Source organism: Lynx canadensis, chromosome E1 (assembly GCF_007474595.2).
Source record: "Lynx canadensis isolate LIC74 chromosome E1, mLynCan4.pri.v2, whole genome shotgun sequence".
Taxonomy (NCBI): domain Eukaryota; kingdom Metazoa; phylum Chordata; class Mammalia; order Carnivora; family Felidae; genus Lynx; species Lynx canadensis.
In genome coordinates, this window is record NC_044316.2 from 45,953,542 (window position 1) to 45,974,141 (window position 20,600).

Sequence of the window (20,600 nt, forward strand, 5' to 3'; positions counted from 1 at the left end):
TGCACAATGAAGGAAATAATCAACAAAACTAAAAGGCAGCCTACAGAATTGGAGAAGATATTTGCAAATGACATATCTGATAAAGTGTAAATATCCAAAATTTGTAAGGAATTTATCAAACTCAACACCGAAAAAACAAATAATCCAGTTAAGAAATGGGCAGAAGACATGAACAGACGTTTGCCAAAGAAGACATCCAGATGGCTAACAGACACATGAAAAAATGCTCAATATCACTCATCATCAGGGAAATACATATCAAAACCACAATGAGATACCACCTCACACCTATCAGAATGGCTAAAATTAACAACACAGGCAAGAGATGTTGGCGAGGATGTGGAGAAAGGGGAACCCTCTTGTACTGTTGGTGGGAATGCAAACTGGTGCAGCCACTCTGGAGAACAGTATGGAGTTTCCTCAAAAAATTAAAAATAGAACCATCCTATGATCCAGCAATTGTACTACTACGTATTTTACCCAAAGGATACAAAAAGTTTTGAAGGATGACATGCACCCCAGTGCTTATAGCAGCATTATCAACAATAGCCAAACTATGAAGAGAGCCCAAATGCCCATCGACGATGAATGGATAAACAAGATGTGGCATATAGGGGCACCTGGGTGGCTCAGTTGGTTAAGCGTCTGACTCTTGATTTCTGCTCAGGTCATGATCTCACAGTTAGTGGGATCAAGCCCCACAATGGGCTCTGAGCTGACAGTGCAGAGCCTGCTTGAGATTCTTTCTCTCCCTGTCTCTCTCCCCCTCTCCTGCTCACGCACACATACACTCTCTCTCTCTCAAAATAAATAAACATTAAAGAAAAAAAGTGGCATACACACACACGCACACACACACACACACACACACACACACACACACACACACACAAATGGAATATTACTCAGCCATCAAAAAGAATGAAATCTTGCCGTTTGCAATTACATGGCTGGAGCTAGAGAGTATTATGCTAAGCAAAATAGTCAGAGAAAGACAAATACCATATGATTTCACTCCTATGTGGAATTTAAGAAACAAAACAGATGAACATATGGGAAGGAAAAAAAGAGAGGAGGGGAAGCAAATCTTAAGAGACTCTTAACAATAGAGAAGGGAGATGGGAGAGGGGGGATGGGCTACATGGGTGATGTGTACTAAGGAGGGCACTTGTGATGAGCACTGGGTGTTGTATGTAAGTGATGAATCGCTGAATTCTACTCCTGAAACCAATATTGCACTGTATGTTAACTAACTAGAATTTAAATGAAAATTCAAAAAAAAAAAAAATAGGCTACTTCCCTGAATGGAAATTAAAAAACAAGAAAGGGCATCTTTTAGGATATTCAACAAATGTCCTCTGCAGAAGGGTAATCATCACTAAAGTTTTTTTTTTTTTTCTTACATCCTAATTAACTCAGATGCACCAGAAATCTAAACGCAGAAAAAACAAGCAAACAGTTAAACTACAGAAACAGTAAGAGCAAAAATACGTGCATTTTTTCCTTTAATTATCTTTAATAGGCTTTAGGTGTGAATCATGAAACTGAGATGCCAAAAAAGAAAAAGATGGACAAATTTGATTCAATAAGGATGAAACGCTTCTGCCTGAAAACTGAGCATAAAAGAAAGACAGATGACAAACTCAGGGAAATATTTGCATAGTACTTGACAAAGAGCTAATGCCTTTAATTTATAAAGGGCTCAAACAAATCAATCAGAAACAGTAAAAATGGGCCAAGTGTATATAAACAGGCAGTTTATGGGGGGAAATGTAATAAGTCAATAAACACCAAGAACATATTTGACCTCAGTAAAGACCAAAGAAATATAAATCACAAGAACAATGATATATCACTGTGTCTCAGATCATCATAAACAAGAAAATGTTGATAATGCTACGTAAGAGTAAGGATGTGGGAAAATAAACAGTAGCATCAGTTTTGATGGAAATGTTCAACCATTTTGAAGAGTGCTTTGGCAATATATATCAATATTTAAAATGCACAAAACATTTGAATCAACAATTTGACTGCCAGGAATCAACCTTATAAATAATAATGAAAAAAAAATACTCACAGAAGTATACAAGCTATAAGTCTGTATATTGCAGGACTGTTTTAGTAACAAAACACTGGGTTGGCAGGGAGTAAGGGGGACAGTGTGCCTGGGTGGCTCAGTCAGTTGAGCGTCCGCCTCTTGATTCTGGCTGAGGTCATGATCCCAGGGTTGTGGGATCAAGCCCCACATCAGGCTCCACACTGAGTTTGGGATTCTCTCTCTCTCTCTCTCTCTCCCTCTGCCCCTCTCCTCCCTCACACAGGTGCTCTCTCACTCTCCCTCTTAAAAAAAAAAAAAAAGAAGGAGCAAAAAAACTGGGAAAATACCTAAAAGTCTATATTAGAAAAATGAGGTAAATTAGGTAAATGAGGTAAATCCTATAATAGGATTCCGAGATGCCACTAAAAGGATGTAGATCTGTATTTCTTGATATGGACAAAGGTCTATAACACACAAGTTAAGGAAAAGTTGCAAAACAGTTATGTTTGACAGGTCACAGTTTTTGTAAAAACAAAGAAAAACAAACAAAAATTTTGTGTGTGCATGAAATAACAGTAGAGCAAGTCTAGGACAACACAAGTGATTCTCTAAGTATTGGTGCTATGAATGATTGTCACTTGATACTTTATATCGTGCCATATATTCTGGAAATTTAACCCACACCATGTATTATAATCAGAAAAATATGATATATACATAATATCATATGTATATATATATATACACACACACGACGGGTGGGAATGAAATGAGGTACCAAAAGCAGAAGGGTATCCGTGACAAACTTTGGGGCTCCTATAGAAAAGACTCGAGGCTACTGCACTAGAATATGCCTTCCCTTGACTCTCCCCTACTCACGAGTCCTTGTGCCATCCTACAGGCTGCCTGTGCTGGAGCTCTTTTCATCCTGGACACGCACGCCCGGGCCTCCCTCTGCTATTTCCTTTCTCTCTGAAGAGCATTCCTCAGGCCACCTCATCTGCTTCTTACTTGTCCAACATCTTGGTGATGGAGGGTGGGTAGAAGGGGGGAGTCCTTCCTCAAATGTGGGAGGCGAAGGCTGGGGATAGGGACCCTCTTCCCTCCCAAACCCCTCCAGACTCCACTTCCTGGTGTCTGACCCATATTGGCTTGAAGCCGTGTTTTCCAAACTGCAAATCACACAATGCATCATTTCACTGAGTCAAGGTCAGTGTTTTAAAAAAACAAAATAGAATAGAATAGAAAATAGCAAAATGCTCCATACATTAAGGATTAGTTGTGAAACTTTTGCTTGGGGAATTTTGCGCACACACACACACACACACACACACACACACACACACACACAATTTCTTGAACTATATCGCAGTCAAAAAGTTTGAAAAGCATGGCTTGTAAGTGGTTAAGAACAGTCTTGAAAACAGCAGCCCAGTCAGAAGACCCCAGCCCCTTTCCAATTTCTGGGCTTTCTCCCCATCCCAACCAGCAAACCAGAGAATGATGAAAAGGAGAGTAGGACTCTGACCCGTCACGGTGACCAGTTCACTCTTGATGGCTTTAGAGATCTCCACATTGGTCCCAGAAAAGATCCTGGCTTGACATTGGAACAATATGACATGGTCCTGTTCCTCCACTGTGAATTCCATCACCATAAAATTCTGGTTCTGAGAAACTTTTTCTCTTTTTTGCTTGAAACCTTTTGCATCTAGCTTGAGTTTTTCAATTGTGAAGTATATTGGGGGATTTTCCTCTGGGACAGAACAGTTGACCGTCACGACCCCGCCTTCTATTGCCTCTTTCTTGTCCAGTGTCACTCTGGGATCGGACACTCCTTTGGGGGAAGAGAAAGTCCATTAGTATCAGTTTGATCTAGTGATTCAAGCTTACCTCGGCTGCACCACTGTGATTGACCCATCTGAGAGTCTTCTCTTTTGTTCCCAGAACCCCAGGGCTACCTACCAGGTGATTACTGAGCAAGTATGTTCCCAGAGCTATACCAGCTACTTTGAAAAATATAAAATATGTTTCAGATGTGGTTGGTGCTTTCAAAGTTTCCAATCCCACTGGGGAGACAAGTCTTGCCAACTGATACAATTAAAACAAAACAGCCATATCTATAGGCATTACTGTGGTTGGTGTTACAATTTATTGATTGCCAACCACAACCTAGGATAGACTTTTTATCCATGACCCCATGTAATTCTCATAATAAATCTCCAGGGTGGACATGAAAGATAAAAGTATGCCTATTTTGAAGAAGGTGAAGCTCAGTGAGATCCAAGTTTCATCCAAAAGCTCCTTGCCAGCAAGTTGCAGAACCGAGATTCGATTCCAGGTCTGTCTAACTCCAAAGCCAGGAGTTGGGGTGGGAGGCGGGAGAGAGGAAGGACACTTCGCCTCCTGATTCACAAAGTGAAGCTGAAAATAACTAAGCATTAGAATGTGTGGTAGAGATAATGAGTGATGAAGCAGTCAGGAAAAAAGGAGGCCCTCTTTGCCTGAGGGATCAGAGAAGATTCTAGAAGGGAATAGTGCCTGAGAGTAATCTTGGAGGAAGGGTGTTATTTGTTATTTGGACAGATGAGGTGGGGGCTAAGAACAGACGAGGTTGGGGGCTAAAGACAGGGATTTCAGGGTGCTTGTGTCAAGGAATACGATGGACTTTTCGGGAGGGCCATCTAGAAAAAAGAAAGGGGCGCGGGGAGAGGTACAGTAGGTGGTGAGCCAGGGTCAGATGAGGGGGAGCTAGGATGGTCTAGCTGAGACTAGATGTCCTGTCCAGGCTCCGTGGTCTGGTGGTCATGAGGTCCACCTCAAGAGTCAGACAGACTAGCTGGTATCCTAAACCTTGCCACTTCACCTAGTTGCTTATGACTCTTCTGAATCTTTGTTTCAACGCACCCAGTTCGGACATCATGGGCTGTCCTCTTGGGAAGGTGACCTATACTGTATTCGTACCACTATTTTCACCTGTGGTGGCAGCTGTTTACAAAGGTGTTCCCCTGCTTCACACTGATCTCCCCAAGGGAAGGGATCACATCTTACTCATTGTTGGTTCCTCAGCCTAGCCCAGAGTGGGACTCAATACATGTTGAGTGAATGAATGAATGAATGGCCTCTGGTCTACCTCAAAGACCTGAATAATAATTAAGAGTTAGAAAGGCCAGCTTTGGAGTCAACGAGATCTTGGTTCTAACCAGCTTTGCCTCTGAGGAACTTCAAGGCATGAACATGCCATTCAGCCTCTCTGGGCCTGTGTCTGCACCTGGAAAGGGTCACATTTAGCTCTCAGCGCTATTGCAGGGCTTAAATGACGTGTGTGAAGCACTTATAACCGTTTACCCCATGAGGGTCTGATAGGTGACAGTTCTTATCATTGGAAGTAACAATAGAGTGAATGACTATTCTGATGACAAAAGTGAGCACACAAAATGCAGAAACGACCGTTATGGCAGTCGCTGTCAAGGAAGCACAGGGTTCAATTCACTAACAATCCATTAAACCATCCAAGTTTTAAGAAAAATCACCCTAAGTTTCTAAAGCCTGCCAGCACATTTCTTTTCAACAGACATTGCCCAAATTCAGCCTGTCAATCTTTCCTTATCACTAAAGTCAGTGCTGGGAGCTGTTGGCCGGCAAGGCCCTGTCCTCAGTGGAGACGAGAAGGGCTGCTCTGCATCCCTGTGGCTGTTGCCCCTGGCGACTCTGAGGGATGTCTAGCCAGCCATGTCCCTGACTGTCCAAAGGACACCCATAGGGGAATTGGCCTGGGGGAGGGTGATGTCATAGTCTCCCAAGTAAGCCTAAAGGCCTGACCAAAAATGTGGCCAGAGATTGTATGTTCATGAAAGGAAAATGCCCCTGAACACTTACCTGCTGGTTCTTCCTGCTTTCTATATGCTGAAAGGGTTATCCCTTTCTAAGGATGGCCCAGCTGAACCCCTCACACATGATGGGCATTCATTCATTCATTCATTCATTCAATACTTGGTTACTAAGCACACTTTGATGCCATCACATTTAATCCTCAAAACAAAACAACCTTCAAGGGTACGTGTTGCTACCTAGTGATCTCTATTTTAAAGACAGGAAATGAAGACTCCAAAGGTTGGGGTATTTCACTGAAGAGCAACTCTATTGGGATACTCTTCTCTTTCTCGGCCTCTGCTCTTCCACTCATGTGACATTTCCATTTCTCTGCCCTTGCTCCATTTCACCATCAAGCAAACTCCTCCATGATCTTCTGTATCTGGACTCAAAGTCCCTTCCTCCAGGAAGCCATCCCTAACTTCTCTAGGAAGAATTGTTGCCTCTCATCTTTGTGCTCCCAAGGCCCTCAGATCATATGACCACTAGACCGTAATTATTTTTTTAATGTCTCTCTTCCCCACCAGACAGTGACCGCCACCAGAGCTGGACTCGACTTGACACATTTTCATGTCTTGCACCTGGTTTTTGTTCCTGACTTGCAGCCTTGGGAAATGCTTCTTGAGGGAGTAAAGCAATGAGTGACTGGATGGAATCCTATATCTCAGAACCCAAATTTCCCATGATTTCTCTCCCACTTCTACATTTCTATCCATTTCTACTTCCCCTTTTTCATCTGCCTAATTTATTCCACAATCATTTACTGAGTGCCTACCATAAGCCAGATTCTTTGTTTGAAATACAAAAACAGACCGAACACCATCTCTTTCCTTGGGAATCTCACAGTAGAGCAGACAGGTGTGAGAGAAACATTTGCAATTGAGTGAAACAGTAACTGCCATTTGGGGGGAACTTAATTATGTGTGGGAAATTACACTAAGCACTTTATCTAGAAGGTACCTTTTAATCCTTGCAATCACTCCCTGAGCTGGGTATTATTATTATCTTCATTTCACTGATGAGAATTTTAAAGTTTACAGAGGCTAAGGGACTTGCCCAAACTGGACTCCAGGCAGAACGACTGCAGAATCCAATGTGAACACTCGGCCTGTGGCCTTTATACAAATGCCACGGCATGTCCAGATTGCATAAGAGCTGTAAGGACCGGGACCCTGGGGGAGATTGGTTTTGCTTGGGAAAGTGTCAGAGAAGAGATGATTGAGTTGAGTCTTGAAGGAGGGAGAAGATGAAGAAGGGTATTCCCAGGAGAGGGAATATAGTGTACGCAAAGGCAAGGAGGTGAGAAACAGCCTGGCGTATTGGGAGCATGTCTCATGCCTACTTTTGCAGGTTAGGAAAATGCCAGGCAGAGGAGTGACAAGGGTGACGGATGGGCAGGTAGGTCCAGTGTTACCCTCCATTCAATTTCTATTCTGCTACCGCGTGCACTATGCTGCATCCACTTGAGCTACGTTCAAATGCAGGGACTCACCTTTCACCCACACCTGGTACTCCAATGTGGTTTTCTCCTTGTTGTTCAGAATCACGGTGCATTTATATGTCCCTGCATCACAGACCCGGGCTTGGGGAATAAAATAACTCTCCATGTTCTTCATGGAGGAGACGTTGTGAAACAGCACATCATCCTTATAGAACAGCACCCAGTGCTGAGGCTTGACATGGGAGGTGGTGATGATGTCCACGATGCACTGCAGGGTCAGGTTCTCCCCATTTTGCACCTCCAGCCCCGGCAGGATATTCATGTGGATGTAGTTGATGGTGAAGGCTACATGCCAAGGGAAGGAGAGCAGACACACCTGTTATCTCAGAAACATCATCCTGGTGACCTTTACACCACATCAGATTACAGTAGATTGGTATTCTCACATCCTCTGCAGTGTAGTATCTGGGGATCCCAGTGCCTAGAGGGACCAGACAGGCAAGGATGGTATGTGATAGCCGTGGAGGCTATCTATCTAGCATCAGGACTTGGGCTTAAGAACTACTGTGCCTCCCATGCTTTGTTAGCTTCCTTTCTCATCAATGTCCATGAAGTATGAATAAAACAATCCTGAGATTATAAACATTTTATGTAAATTTTTGAGCGGATAGTGCAGTCAAATGTTTCAAAATCCCCAAGGGCAGATGATATGACGTCTATGTGAAAAACCCCAAAGAGCCTAAAGATAGATCATTTGAAATAATGCAGGTTTAGAAAAGTGGATGGGAAAAAAAAAAAGGTGGATATAACTAATATTTAAAAAATCAGGATAGTGGGGGCACCTGGCTGGCTCAGTTGGTAGAACATGTCTCTTGATCTCAAGGTTGTGAGTTCAAGCCCCACGATGGGCATGAAGCCTACTTAAGATTAAAAAAAAAAAATCAGGGTAGTGGTCACTTCTGAAGGGAAGAGGAGGGTAGGATTAGGAATACACGGGGTGATATAGTATTGGTGATGTTCTAATTTTCAGGTTAGGTGGTGGGGTCACGTGAATTTATCGTGTTATTAAAAGCATGCATATATAAATAAAACAAAAGGTAACTGTGCACAGATCAAAGATGAGAGTATGTTATGAGCCAGGGATTATAATCAATCCAATTCTGTGTACTTGAGGCCCAAAAAAGAAAATGTATTTTCTGTGCGAAGAAAAGATACAAGGCAGGGGCACCTGGGTAGCTCAGTTAGTTAAATGTCCAACTCTTGATTGGACCCTCATCGGGCTCTGTGTTGACAGCATGGAGCCTGCTTGGAATTCTCTATCTCCACTCCACCCCCCCCTTTTTTTTTTTTTTTTTTGCCCCTACCTGTTCTCTCTCTCTCTCAAAAATAAATAACATTAAAACAAAAAAAGAAAAAGATACAGTGTAAAGTCTCATTCCCATTCTTGTCCTGCCCACCCAGTTCCCACCTCCCCTTGCAGAAGTAACCACTGAATTTAGTTTCTTCCAGATGGTCTATACAATCTATAAGCAAATACAAAGATAGAGTCTTATGTACTCCTTCCTGATCTTTAACTTAAGAGGTAGATCTTCATATATAGAATTTGGCACCCTACCTAAAGTTTATGTGGCCCATGAGGGCTTTAGGGGCCAGAAATAGTGTGGGGCTGTAGACACCAGGTGTTATTCAAGCAAAACAGGGTCCTGTGGCTTAGGTAAGGCTCCTAAAGATCAATTCTTAGCAGATACTTTGATAACAAAAATATTCATGGGCCATGATGAATGTATATTTACTGAGTCTCCTTACATATCCCCAATCCCCTTATCCTTGGACAGAGGAAGATCTCAGAAATCTGCACGCTTGGACCACTTTGCTATGGTCCCTCGTTTACTAGTATTAACGGAATGAAGCTTTGGCCCTCTACCAAGGGACGCTGTTAGTAGGGAATGAACTGCGTCCTCCCACACACAACATTCATATATTCAAAACCTAACCCCTAGTACCTCAGAATGTGACTGTGCTTGAACATAAGGCCTTTAAAGGTGATTAAATTAAAATGGGCCCTAATCCAACCTGCCTGGTGTCCTTATAAGGAATTTGGACAAAGAGAGACCAGGGACATGTGCACAGAGGGATGACCATATGAAGGCGGCCATCTGTGAGCCAAGGAGAGAGGCCTCAGAAGAAACCAAAGCTGCTGACATTTTAGTCTTGGACTTCTAGCCTCCAGAACTGCGAGAAAATTAATTTCTGTTGTTGAAGATAGCCAGTCTGTGGTATTTCGTTGTGGTAGAGCTAGGAAACTGATAGATGCTGGTAAGAAATTGTCTTATGGAACCCGATATTGTCTAGTCTAGGATGCCAACGGGATGTTGTCCAGGATTTCACATAGTGTTTCAACTACATTAGGAAAAGCTGTGTTTATTCATTTCTATCTTGTAAATTCCAACATTTTTCTTTCTTTTTTTCTTTTTTTAAAATGTTTATTTATTTTTGAAAGAAAGAGTATAAGCTGGGGGGGGGGGGGGCGGGGTCAGAGAGAGAGGGAGACACAGAATCTGAAGCAGGCTCCAGGCTCTGAGCTGTCAGCACAGAGCCCGATGTGAGGATCAAACTCACAAACCGCACGATCATGACCTGAGTCAAAGTCAGATGCTTAACTGACTGAGCCACCCAGGCGCCCCCACAAAATTTTTCTAATGGGTCTTGTTTTCCTTTTGGCTTTGACTGCTAAGAAGCATTAACCCAAAATTTCACCTCTGCTTCTAGCAAACTTTGGGATGAATTTCTGTGTGTTTAAAGACTCATAGTTTCTTTGGCCTGCCTTTATTTACCTTCCACTCTGATTTCCTCATTTATGTTCTCCTCATGAACAACAGCACATAATTTTTATAAGTGGTCCCAAATCATTTTTCAAATAAGAAAATGGATAGCTAGCTAGCTGACCAGAGAGACTGGCAAAAATTGTCTTTCTTTCTCTCTCTTTCAATAAAAGTCAAGTCTTTTTGAACAGTTTAGACTTTGTGTCTAATATGTCTCAGGTTTTAAAAGGAATACAACTGTCCACACCTGTCCCTTTCTTCTGAGCAATTAATTTAACAAAAAACAGCACCTGATCAGTCCATGAAACAAAATGAGGTGATTGTTTAAAATGCAAGTTGTGGGGCGCCTGGGTGGCACAGTCGGTTAAGCGTCCGACTTCAGCCAGGTCACGATCTCGCGGTCTGTGAGTTCGAGCCCCGCGTCGGGCTCTGGGCTGATGGCTCAGAGCCTGGAGTCTGTTTCCGATTCTGTGTCTCCCTCTCTCTCTGCCCCTACCGCGTTCATGCTCTGTCTCTCTCTGTCCCAAAAATAAATAAACGTTGAAAAAAAAAAATTAAAAAAAATAAATAAATAAATAAAATGCAAGTTGTTTCCCGCAGCATTAATCTTTAGAACTCCCTTTTTTGTCTTCGCTATTCCTTACCAGCTCCTGGTCTGAGGAGCCTGCTGGGTGAGCTCTCAGAACAGAAGTTTCCCATCCATTAATATGGTCCCTTCCAGGTAGGGACAGGACATCTCACTACTCCTTCATCACCTCCTCCTCATTTTAAGCCATGCTGTTTAGTACAGTGATTCTAACAGGAGAAGAAGGTACGTGCAGAGCCACACTGCCTGGGCCAAATCCCACCTCTGGTCACAAACTGTGTGGCTTTTGGCAAATTCCTGAGCTTCTCTGAGCCTCAGTTTGCTTACCCACACAATGGACATAATAATAGTAAGTGTAAATGGGAGCCCAAGTTTAAGTACTGGGAACACAGTTCCTGGCACAGATGAATGCTTGAGAAATGTTAGCTAGGTTTCTGTCTGCCAGTCACAGATATAAAACCCAACTTGAGTCTTCAGGTCTCTGAAACTCGATATCCACTCCTTTGGCTAATGAATTTTTTCAAAAGAAAACCATTTCTTGATTTCCCAGGTTAATTACAGTGGCTTCTTCAGACTCCCAGGGTTAGTCGTCCCTGCCGTGTTAGGCTACATCATGTCATCAGCCTGCGTGAAGTACACACCCGTGGCTGGCCGTGCCCTAGACTGGGACACAGACCTGGGCGGATACAGGAAGAAAGCAAGTCAGGCATGTCTGGGTCCAAACCCCTGTCTCCACAGCCATTATCTGAGTGCTCTTGGGAGTTACTTAACTCTTCTCAGCTACCACTTCTCCTCCTATAAAGTGGGAACATTAGTACCTGCCTTCCCTCCTATTTCTGTCTTGAGTAATGACTGAACCAAGATGGCTGAGGGCCCTGAAGGGACAGAGTGTGTATTGCCCAATGCCTGGCCCTGGCTGACATTCTCTTCCCTCTTCCTTGGCACTCAGCAGACATTTAAGGGGGCTTCTCTGTGCCAGGCACCGCATCTAATAGTGGGGGGTTCAGGGAAGAGTGAGATCGGCACAGTTTTTGCCCCCCTGGAGCTCACCATCTGCATTCCCGGTTCTTCTCTACTCGGGAACCTCCAGCCTCAGCACCATCCCTGCGTGGGTCTCCTACTGACCGGGCCTCGTTCATTTCCATCTTACAGGGGCCCCAAAGCAAACTTGGCTAAAGCATCAGGTGGTGGTTTTTTAGAAAGGATGAGATCCACTAGCACGGGGCACTTCTGCCAACTGGTCTTTCTAAGCAACAAACACACATTTGCTTCATAAATCAGCTCAACTGATTCACTGGAAGAAACATCACCGTCCCATGGTCAACTGGAACAGACAAGGGTGAAGAAAGGACAGCAGGATTGGGGCTCCTGGGCGGCTCAGTCTGTTGAGCATCTGACTTCAGCTCAGGTCATGATCTCGCGGTTTGTGGGTTTGAGCCCCACCTCGGGTTCTGCACTGACAGCTCGGAGCCTGGAGCCTGCTTCAGATTCTGTGTCTCCCTCTCTCTCTACCCCTCCCCTACTTGTGCTCTGTCTCTCTCTATCAAAAATAAATAAAATGTAAAAAAAAAAAAAGGACAACAGGATGGAAGAAGGAAAAGCATTTTACAAAATTGATCAATATGTTTACCATAGATTTATGAAACCCAGCTCTGTGACAAAACACAAAACCTCACTGACATGATGTAACAAAAGCAGCACAGAGTTTTGACACCACCACCACCACCACAACCCTTGTGGAAGCCAGCCTTCAAGTTGGCGTCCATTGAACCTTGCCCTCTGCTATTCACACCTGCATTTTTTCAAAAAATTTTTTTTTTCAACGTTTATTTATTTTTGGGACAGAGAGAGACAGAGCATGAACGGGGGAGGGGCAGAGAGAGAGGGAGACACAGAATCGGAAACAGGCTCCAGGCTCTGAGCCATCAGCCCAGAGCCTGACGCGGGGCTCGAACTCACGGACCGCGAGATCGTGACCTGGCTGAAGTCGGACGCTTAACTGACTGCGCCACCCAGGCGCCCCTCACCTGCATTTTTTCAAATGTTGATTTATCTTTGAGAGGGAGAGACAGAGCGCGAGTGGAGAAGGGGCAGAGAGAGAAGGACACACAGAATCCGAAGCAGGCTCCAGACCCTGAGCTGTCAGCATAGAGCCCCACACAAGGCTCGAGCCCATGAACTATGAGATCATGACCTGAGCCGAAGTCCGATGCTCAACCGACTGAGTTGCCCAGGCTCCCCTCACACGTGCATTTTATCCCTTCCCACATCATACCAGGGTTATTCTTGTGACCCCAAAATATTGGCATGCTTGTTCGCTCCTTCTGAGTTTAGGTTACAAAAGACTTTGCAACTTTTGTCTTGAGCACTCTTTCTTTTTGGGGGGATCACTCACTCTGTGCAAAATCAGCTGCTCCCTGAGCATCCCGATAGAGAGGCCCACAGCCACATGAGTTAGCTTAAAAGCAAATCCCCTGGCCTTAAAGAAGCCCTCAGATCATTGTAATACTGAATAGCATTTTATGGGCAATCTCCTGACAGACCCTGAGCCAGAACTCCCCAGATTCCTGACCCTCAGAAGGTGTGAGATAATAAATTGTTATCTTTTAAGTTTATTTATTTTTGAGAGAGAGAGTGCACACATGTGTGCTCATGCAAGCCGGGGAGGGGCAGAAAGAGAGAGAGAGAGAGAGAATCCCAAGCAGGTTCTGCACTGACAGAGCATGAACGCATGAACCGTGAGATCATGATCTGAGCAGAAATCAAGAGTCAACTTAACTGACTGAGCCACCCAGGTGCCCCATAAATCATTATCTCAAGCCACTAAATTCCGGGGTAATTTGTTAAGCAGTAGTACACCACTCAACTAATCTTTAAAAATCTCTACCTGATTATTAAGATAATACTGAAAACATTGTCCTCTTTGTGAATAAACTGTCCAGGAAGAGCCAAGCTGGATTACCATGTATAGGTCTCACTATTTATGCAACAGAGTGAGTGTTCACATCTGGGCTCCCTGGGCCTCCTGAGGCTCATGGGTAGGTGGTAGGGGGCCCACGAACCACCTTCGAGTAGATGCAAGTGTGCACTTGTTCTAGAGAAAAGGATCCACGGCTTTCTTTACCGAACAATTGTGATGAAAGATTGGGGTTAGGCAGCAGCCTAAATAGGTCAGATCTTTTCAACCTGGACAGATGAAGGCTGATGGAGGGGGATCCATGGTAACAAAGTCACCACAGCCCAGATAAGGGACCATCATGCCAAATGCCCAGACCCTGAAAGAAGGGGCTGCTTCCTTGTACCTCAAGCTCCCCGTGAGCGGATGCTCATGTTTCTTGGGAGGATGAGGCATCATGACTCAGCCAGTGTCTTGGCCAACCTGGAAATGACTCAGAAATGGGGGGAGGAAAGGTGCCCCCCCATTGTAGTCAGGAAAATTACAGGGAGCTAGTTAGCAGGGAGCCCCTGATGAACTTTGGTGCTCAGCAGAGAATGCACGGACCCATCTCATCTGAATCTCAAGCATCTCCAAGTTCAGTTGGGGTCTCCTTCAGTGAAACATTTAGTGAGCACCTGTGTCAGGTGCTGGGATTACAAGATGAGTAAGAAATCATCCTCTCTGTCCTAGACCATATGGGCTGATGGGGACCTAGATGACCAAAGTACAATGAATTAAGCACCAAAAAAAAAAAAAAAAAAAAAAAAAAAAAGGTGGCTCTAGGGAGGCCAAGGAAAGTGTGATGGAAGTGACCCTTGAACCAAAGCTTGAATCAGGCCAAGAACGGGTGGTGGGGTGCTCCAGGCAGGAGAACAGCATGTTCCAGGGCACAGGGGCATGAAAGGTCACATGTTTGGTATTTTCATGGTAAGGATCTTTGCTGCAAACATTTTCAACACCTAACTAATTTGTCTTAAAGCCATTTGGCTGTAAAAGATAAAATCACGGAAAATAAAAGAGGGACATTCATGTAAGAGGACATAACAAAACATGAAAAATGAATAACAAAATCAGAAAAACTATTATAAAAAATAATTGAATACATTTAAAATGTGTGTAGATTCATGCCAATTCTATGTAAATAACTGATTTTATTTCGTGGATTGTACCTAAGTATTTGTCTTCAAAGTCTTTCATTCATAGTGTTATACTTTTTTTTTTTTTTTTTTTTTTTGCTTATTGATGGGTCTCCTCATTCTTTCTCTACTAAAGCTTCTTCCTCATTAAGAGAGGTATAGTTTTGAGGTGACTGGCTGGCTCAGTTGGTAGAGTATCCAACTCTTTTTTTTTTTAATAATTTTTTTAACGTTTATTTATTTTTGGGAGATAGCACAAGTGGGGGAGGGGCACAGAGAGAGAGGGAGACACAGAATCCCAAGCAGGCTCCAGGCTCTGAGCCGTCAGCACAGAGCCAGACGCGGGGCTCGAACTCATGAACCTTGGGATCATGACCTGAGCCGAAGTAGGATGTTTAACTCACTGAGCCACCCAGATGCCCCTAGAGCATCCAATTCTTAATCTCTGGGTCATGAGTTCAAGCCCCACATTGGGTGTAGAGCCTACTTAAAAAAACATAAAAGAGAGAGAGAGGTATAGTTTCCAAATACTAGGATGCATATTTGTAACAGAGTTTTGTACTACACTGTGAAAGTGTATTGCCTCCCATCCTGTTGTTTGTTCTTGGAAGATTGTCACATGTCCATTGATAGCTGTTCCAAAGTTCTATGGGAAGTGTGGGTTCAAAATTCTACACGACTGTATAGACCATCATGAAGACTAAGATTTATAGAACATAAAACAGAGCACCATGTCAATGGAGAAATGAAACCAAACTCAACCAGTTGTTAAAACCAGCTGTCAACCAATTATTTTTTTAGCCTTGCATGACAAAACTACCTTCCGGCCTAGTAGTTATGCAGCAAAAATGCTTATAGCAAAGATGTTTATCGCAAAACTACCTAGAACCAAGACATCAATGTATTCTGGGCACATACAACTACAGAAACCAGAATATGGGGCCCGAGGGGCCAGGCAAGCTAGGTAGGAGGTGCCAGAATGGAGGGTGTTTTTTAGGGTGCTGACAAGCTGGACCTACCTAAGGGTATTTGGCGGGGGGGGGCGGGGAGGGGGGAGGTTGGGGTGACAGAATGACATTGGAGCTTTAGAAAGATCACTATAGGTGGTGCCTGGGTGGCTCAGGAGTTAAGCATCCAACTTCAGCTCAGGTCATGATCTCACAGTTCATGAGTTCGAGCCCTGCATCGGGCTCTATGCTCATAGCTCAGAGCCTGGAACCTGCTTTGGATTCTGTGTCTCCCTCTCTCTTTCTGCCCCTCCCCTGTTCGTGCTCTGTCTCTGTCTCTCTCTCAAAAACAAATAAACATTAAAAAAATAAAATTTAATTAAAAAAAATAAAGTAAAAAAAAGAAAGATTACTATGGGCTGGAGGGAGAGACCAGAGGCCTATAAACATCCTGGACCATGGTTCAGGTGAAAACCTACAAAGACTGTGGTAGGGCAGGTGCAGTGAGACTGGGGGAAGGGGTAGACTTGAGAATATTGAATGGATGAGAAAGGACTTTTTTTCTGGGGTGATGAAAATATTCTGGAACTAGACGGTGGAGATGTTTGCACCACATTATGAATGTACTGTCATTAATAATAGAGGCGGAGGGTTTGTCAGAGGGGTGGGAGAACACCAAGGAAGAGTCTAGAAGGTCAAGGAAGGAGGCTTTGTGCAAAGGCAGCAAAGGGGTCCAGAAAGGTGAGGGACGGGAGTGTTCGTGGCATTTGGTAGTATAAGGTCTTTGGTGAGCCCTTAATGAGAGGATTCTGGTGGCAGCGGGGTGTGGGGGCTAAAACCAGAGTACTAAGTGAGGGCAGACTAAGAGCTGAGGAAGCAGAGACTGCAGTTATAAACCAGCCTTGACAGAAATTTGAGGAAGGGAGTGGATTCATTGGGGGGAGACACAAGATAATGAACGGAGGTGGGTTGTTTGTGTTTTTTCTTTTTCCTAAAAACAAAACAAAAACAAACAAACCAAAAACTACCATTTGTGTTTGTAGACTGAGGAGAAAGAGCCAGAACGGAGTGGGAAACAGAGATACTAAAAGTGGAGTGGTGGACTAAATAAATGATAGAGCAAGGGGCACCTGGGTGGCTCAGTCGGTTGAGCGTCTGACTTCGGCTCAGGTCATGATCTTGCATTCCGTGGGTTCGAGCCCCTTATCGGGCTCTGTCCTGACAGCTCGGAGCCTGGAGCCTGCTCTGGATCTGTGTCTTGCTCTCTCTGCCCCTCTCCCACTTGTGCTCCATCTCTCTCTCTCTCTCTCTCTCTCTCTCTCAAAAAATAAAAATAAACATAAAAAAATATTTAAAAAAAATATTTTTAAAAAAATGGTAGAGGGAGATCAGGGCAGATGAGTGATGGGCTCAGAGCCCAGGTGGACAGGCTGGCCCCGTTCAGCCACAGGGACTGACATCTCTGAAGCGGGGAGGGAAGCTGGGAGGATGGGTGGGGAGACAGATAAGCCTGTAGACAGGGCAGGGCGGGAAGTAGAGGGAGTTCCCTGCAGACAGCAGTGTTTTCTAGGTGAAGGATGGAGCTGAGGTCATCTCCTGAGGCAGGCAGGCAGGCTGGGGCTGAGTGGGGGAGACTGGGATAAAAGGAAGGGAAAGGGCCAAGGCTGACCAAGGAGTGCGACCACAGAGCAGGCAATGTGGAGCAAGCTGGCGTCATGCGTGTCAAACGTGTGGTCAGCACGGTCTTGGGTGACCTGAGGAACGGGAGACCTGGTCCTAGTCTTCACTCTGCTAACACTCAGCATTGACCACACACAAGTACCTCATGGCCCCTGAGCCTCCGTCTCCTCAAGTGTAAAACAAGGTGATAGCCTGAGGAAGCAGTGGGAGAGTCTCCCTGCTCCAAGTCCTACAGTTCTGAGGTCTTCCCTGAAGATACAGAGGCCTTTCTCCAGGAACCCTGGGAAGGGAGTGATACCCTCCCATGTGAGGTAGGGAGGTGGGAGAGACTGGAGGTCCTGGGAAGCAGAAGCCCAGCAACCTGTGTGTTTGCAGGGCATGGTGTGGACGAGAGCTGAGGTATGTGAACAGCAACGGACAGACAGGGGCAGTGCAGGAGCCATGATTGTGGAGGGCTAAGACCAGATACTAAACCACTGTCAGTCATTGCATGCCACGCAGGTAAGTCACTTCCTTTTATCTAATCTCATCCTCATACAGACTCTATGGGATCAATTCTCTTATCATCCCCATTCTACAGATTCGGGGAAAAAAGTCTCAAAGAGGCAAAGTGAAAGTGGCTTTAAAGATCTGAGTTGGGGTCGCCTGGGTGGCTCAGTTGGTTGAGCCACCGACTTCGGCTCAGGTCATGATCTCGAAGTTTGTGAATGCGAGACCCGCGTCGGGCTCTGTGCTGACAGCTCAGAGCCTGGAGCCTACTTCAGATTCTGTGTCTCCCTCTCTCTCTACCCCTCCCCTGTTCATGCTCTGTGTCTCTCTGTCTCTCAATAATAAATAAACGTTAAAAAAAAAATTTTTTTTTTAAAGATCTGAGTTGGGCCTCTGGCTCTAGACAGCCATATTTTACACAGTGAAAGTTCTAGTGCCAATGCCCTGCTAACTGGCTCTCACCTGGGCGAGTTGGTTATTTCTTGGAGTCATAGAGACATCATCGGTCCATTAGGATGCTTACAAAGATCAGGGATATCCTGTCTCCATGAGTTGCCCTGGGAATCAAATGCCCACTAGAGCACATGGACAGGAGACCAGCAGACTGGCTTTGTTAGTAGCCGCACTGGCCAATCCCAGAGCCACTGTTCCAAGCCTGGGCTCAGCAAACTAGCGTCATCCGTGCACATCATCTCCAAAGAACTATACAACTGTCTGCAATCCAGTCAACCCCGTTCTTTTGCCGAGCGACAAGGGGATCCTCTTCTGTGGGCTCTCCCTCCATTTAGCCCCCAGACCCCGTCAAGCATCTGATCTTGTCTTAAAGATTCAAAATTAGCTCTAAAGTGGATGATACACCAGACCTCCAAGATGGGCAGAAGCAACCCCCCTTCCTGTCCACAAGCACAAAACATTACAAATATTATCAGAGCCTCACAGGCCGATGGGAAGTGAAATCCAGGATCTGTTTCAGATCATTTAGAAGAAAAGTCGTAACAACAATTTATGTTCTGTCTTCAAGAATCTAACAAATTGATTATGTCTCACTTGAACAAATACAATGGGGCATAGGGGAGAATATGAAATTAAGAAATTTATGGTAAAACAAATTTATGGTAAAACAAATCACTCTTTTTTATCACTTCCCCAATCCTCACAAATAGCAATGCACTTGTTTCTAGAGAAAATGTATGCGACTCCTAGCACACGCTGATTAGAACTTGGCTTAGAAGAGGCATTTTATTCTAAAAGCCTTCTAAAAATGCCAGAAAGAAATAGACTTTAGCTCTCAATATGTTTCTCAGTTGTTATAAACATGAAACCCAAGCAGTTCGTTGTGAGTTTTAAGAATCCTGAAAAGACACAGTGAAGCTAGGTAGAAACTTTACAACTTACGGTTTTCTTGTCCTTCAAGGCCTGGACCTGGAAAAGACAGAAGAAATATGCTCATTTCCTCAGCTTTGATTCTCATGAAGTTTAAGGACTGTGGAAAGAGAATAAAAACTCACAAAGCATAAGTGCCAGCAGCACTCCGAGCCACATCTTGCCGTCTTGGGCTGTCTCCAGCTGCATCCTGAGAGCAAAGACTTCAGGCAGTTAGTTCTGCCTTTGGCCCATGCCCCTGGGGCAGAAGACACTTCCCTCGTGGCACAGATAAATCTGCCCTGTGAAAGTAGAGAAAAGCACTCTAGTAACTTCTGGCACCACAAGCAGAGACTGACTATAGTGCTGATCAGGTAATGGCTGCCATTGCTTGGAAACTGGAAACAATGAAGCGTGGGGCGGCCCGATATCCCCTCAGGAAATGACTGGCCTTCCTGAGGGGGCCGCTGAATGCAGACTCTTTGTTTTAAAGTTACAAGTGACATTTGCCTTAGTGCTCCTGACCCTCCTGTCTCACCTGGGTTTAGAGCCCCTTCTCACGGCAGGGTGAGAGGCTTCTTCCCTCTTTCCAACCTCTACCCAAAGGACTTCTCTCTTTGGACACCCAACAAGATCTCTTGATTTTCCTGAGCCATTCCCCCCACCCCGCCACCCCAAACCCAATGGGCCTGTCTACACAGCATAAGTTTGGACCTCCTGCCTTTCCTGGCAATGCTATCGGACAGGGCTGACTTTTCCAGAAAATTGCAGGTTCACCAGACAGACCTGCCACCTTGGGGAAAGCTCAGCTTGGAACTTGCTGGACCTAGGAGGCTCTCCCTGGCTTCTGCGGTTGGTTTCAGCGTGAATGAAGGCAGCTCTTTGAGGTATCCATGCCTTCTGGTGGCTCCCCTCCAGCCTGTGCCTTTAAACATACAGAGTATATCAGGCCACAGGGAGCTTTCTAAGACATAAATCAGGTCCTTTCACTCCCTTGCTTGAAACCTTGGAATGGCTCCCCACTGCTCTCCCGGGGAAGTCAGTTTATAATCCTCCACAATCCGGCCCTTGCTTACCTCTCCAGCCGGGTCTGTCACCCATTCTTTCCTTGCCCCTACATTCTGGTTGCTGGAATTTATAGTTCCCAGAACACATCACGTGTCTGAGCCTTTATCTTTGCCATACCCCTCCCTAGAGTACTCATCCCCTCTCCTTTTCCGACCTATTCCTACCCAGGTGTCGTAACTCAGTTCAGGTATCCACTCTTCCAGAATTCTCCTCTTTCTCTCCC

General features: G+C 44.8%; 1 protein-coding gene across 5 annotated transcripts in view; it reads right to left on the reverse strand.

Annotated features, from left to right (window-relative positions):
- Positions 1–20,600, reverse strand: part of PECAM1 (platelet and endothelial cell adhesion molecule 1) — a 75,963-nt gene that overhangs the window by 40,697 nt on the left and 14,666 nt on the right. For 4 of the 5 annotated variants that reach the window (XM_030296217.1, XM_030296218.1, XM_030296221.1 and 1 more), the window contains exons 3-6: positions 19,456–19,611; positions 19,343–19,369; positions 7,401–7,694; positions 3,567–3,872 (exon numbers count right to left, since the gene is read on the reverse strand). In XM_030296217.1, coding sequence (XP_030152077.1) covers positions 3,567–3,872; positions 7,401–7,694; positions 19,343–19,369; positions 19,456–19,519 — 691 coding nt within the window. In that variant the 5' untranslated portion in view covers positions 19,520–19,611. Of the gene's footprint in view, positions 1–3,566; positions 3,873–7,400; positions 7,695–10,461; positions 10,563–19,342; positions 19,370–19,455; positions 19,612–20,600 lie in introns of those variants that run through there. The other variant, XM_030296220.2, reaches the window with a different exon arrangement.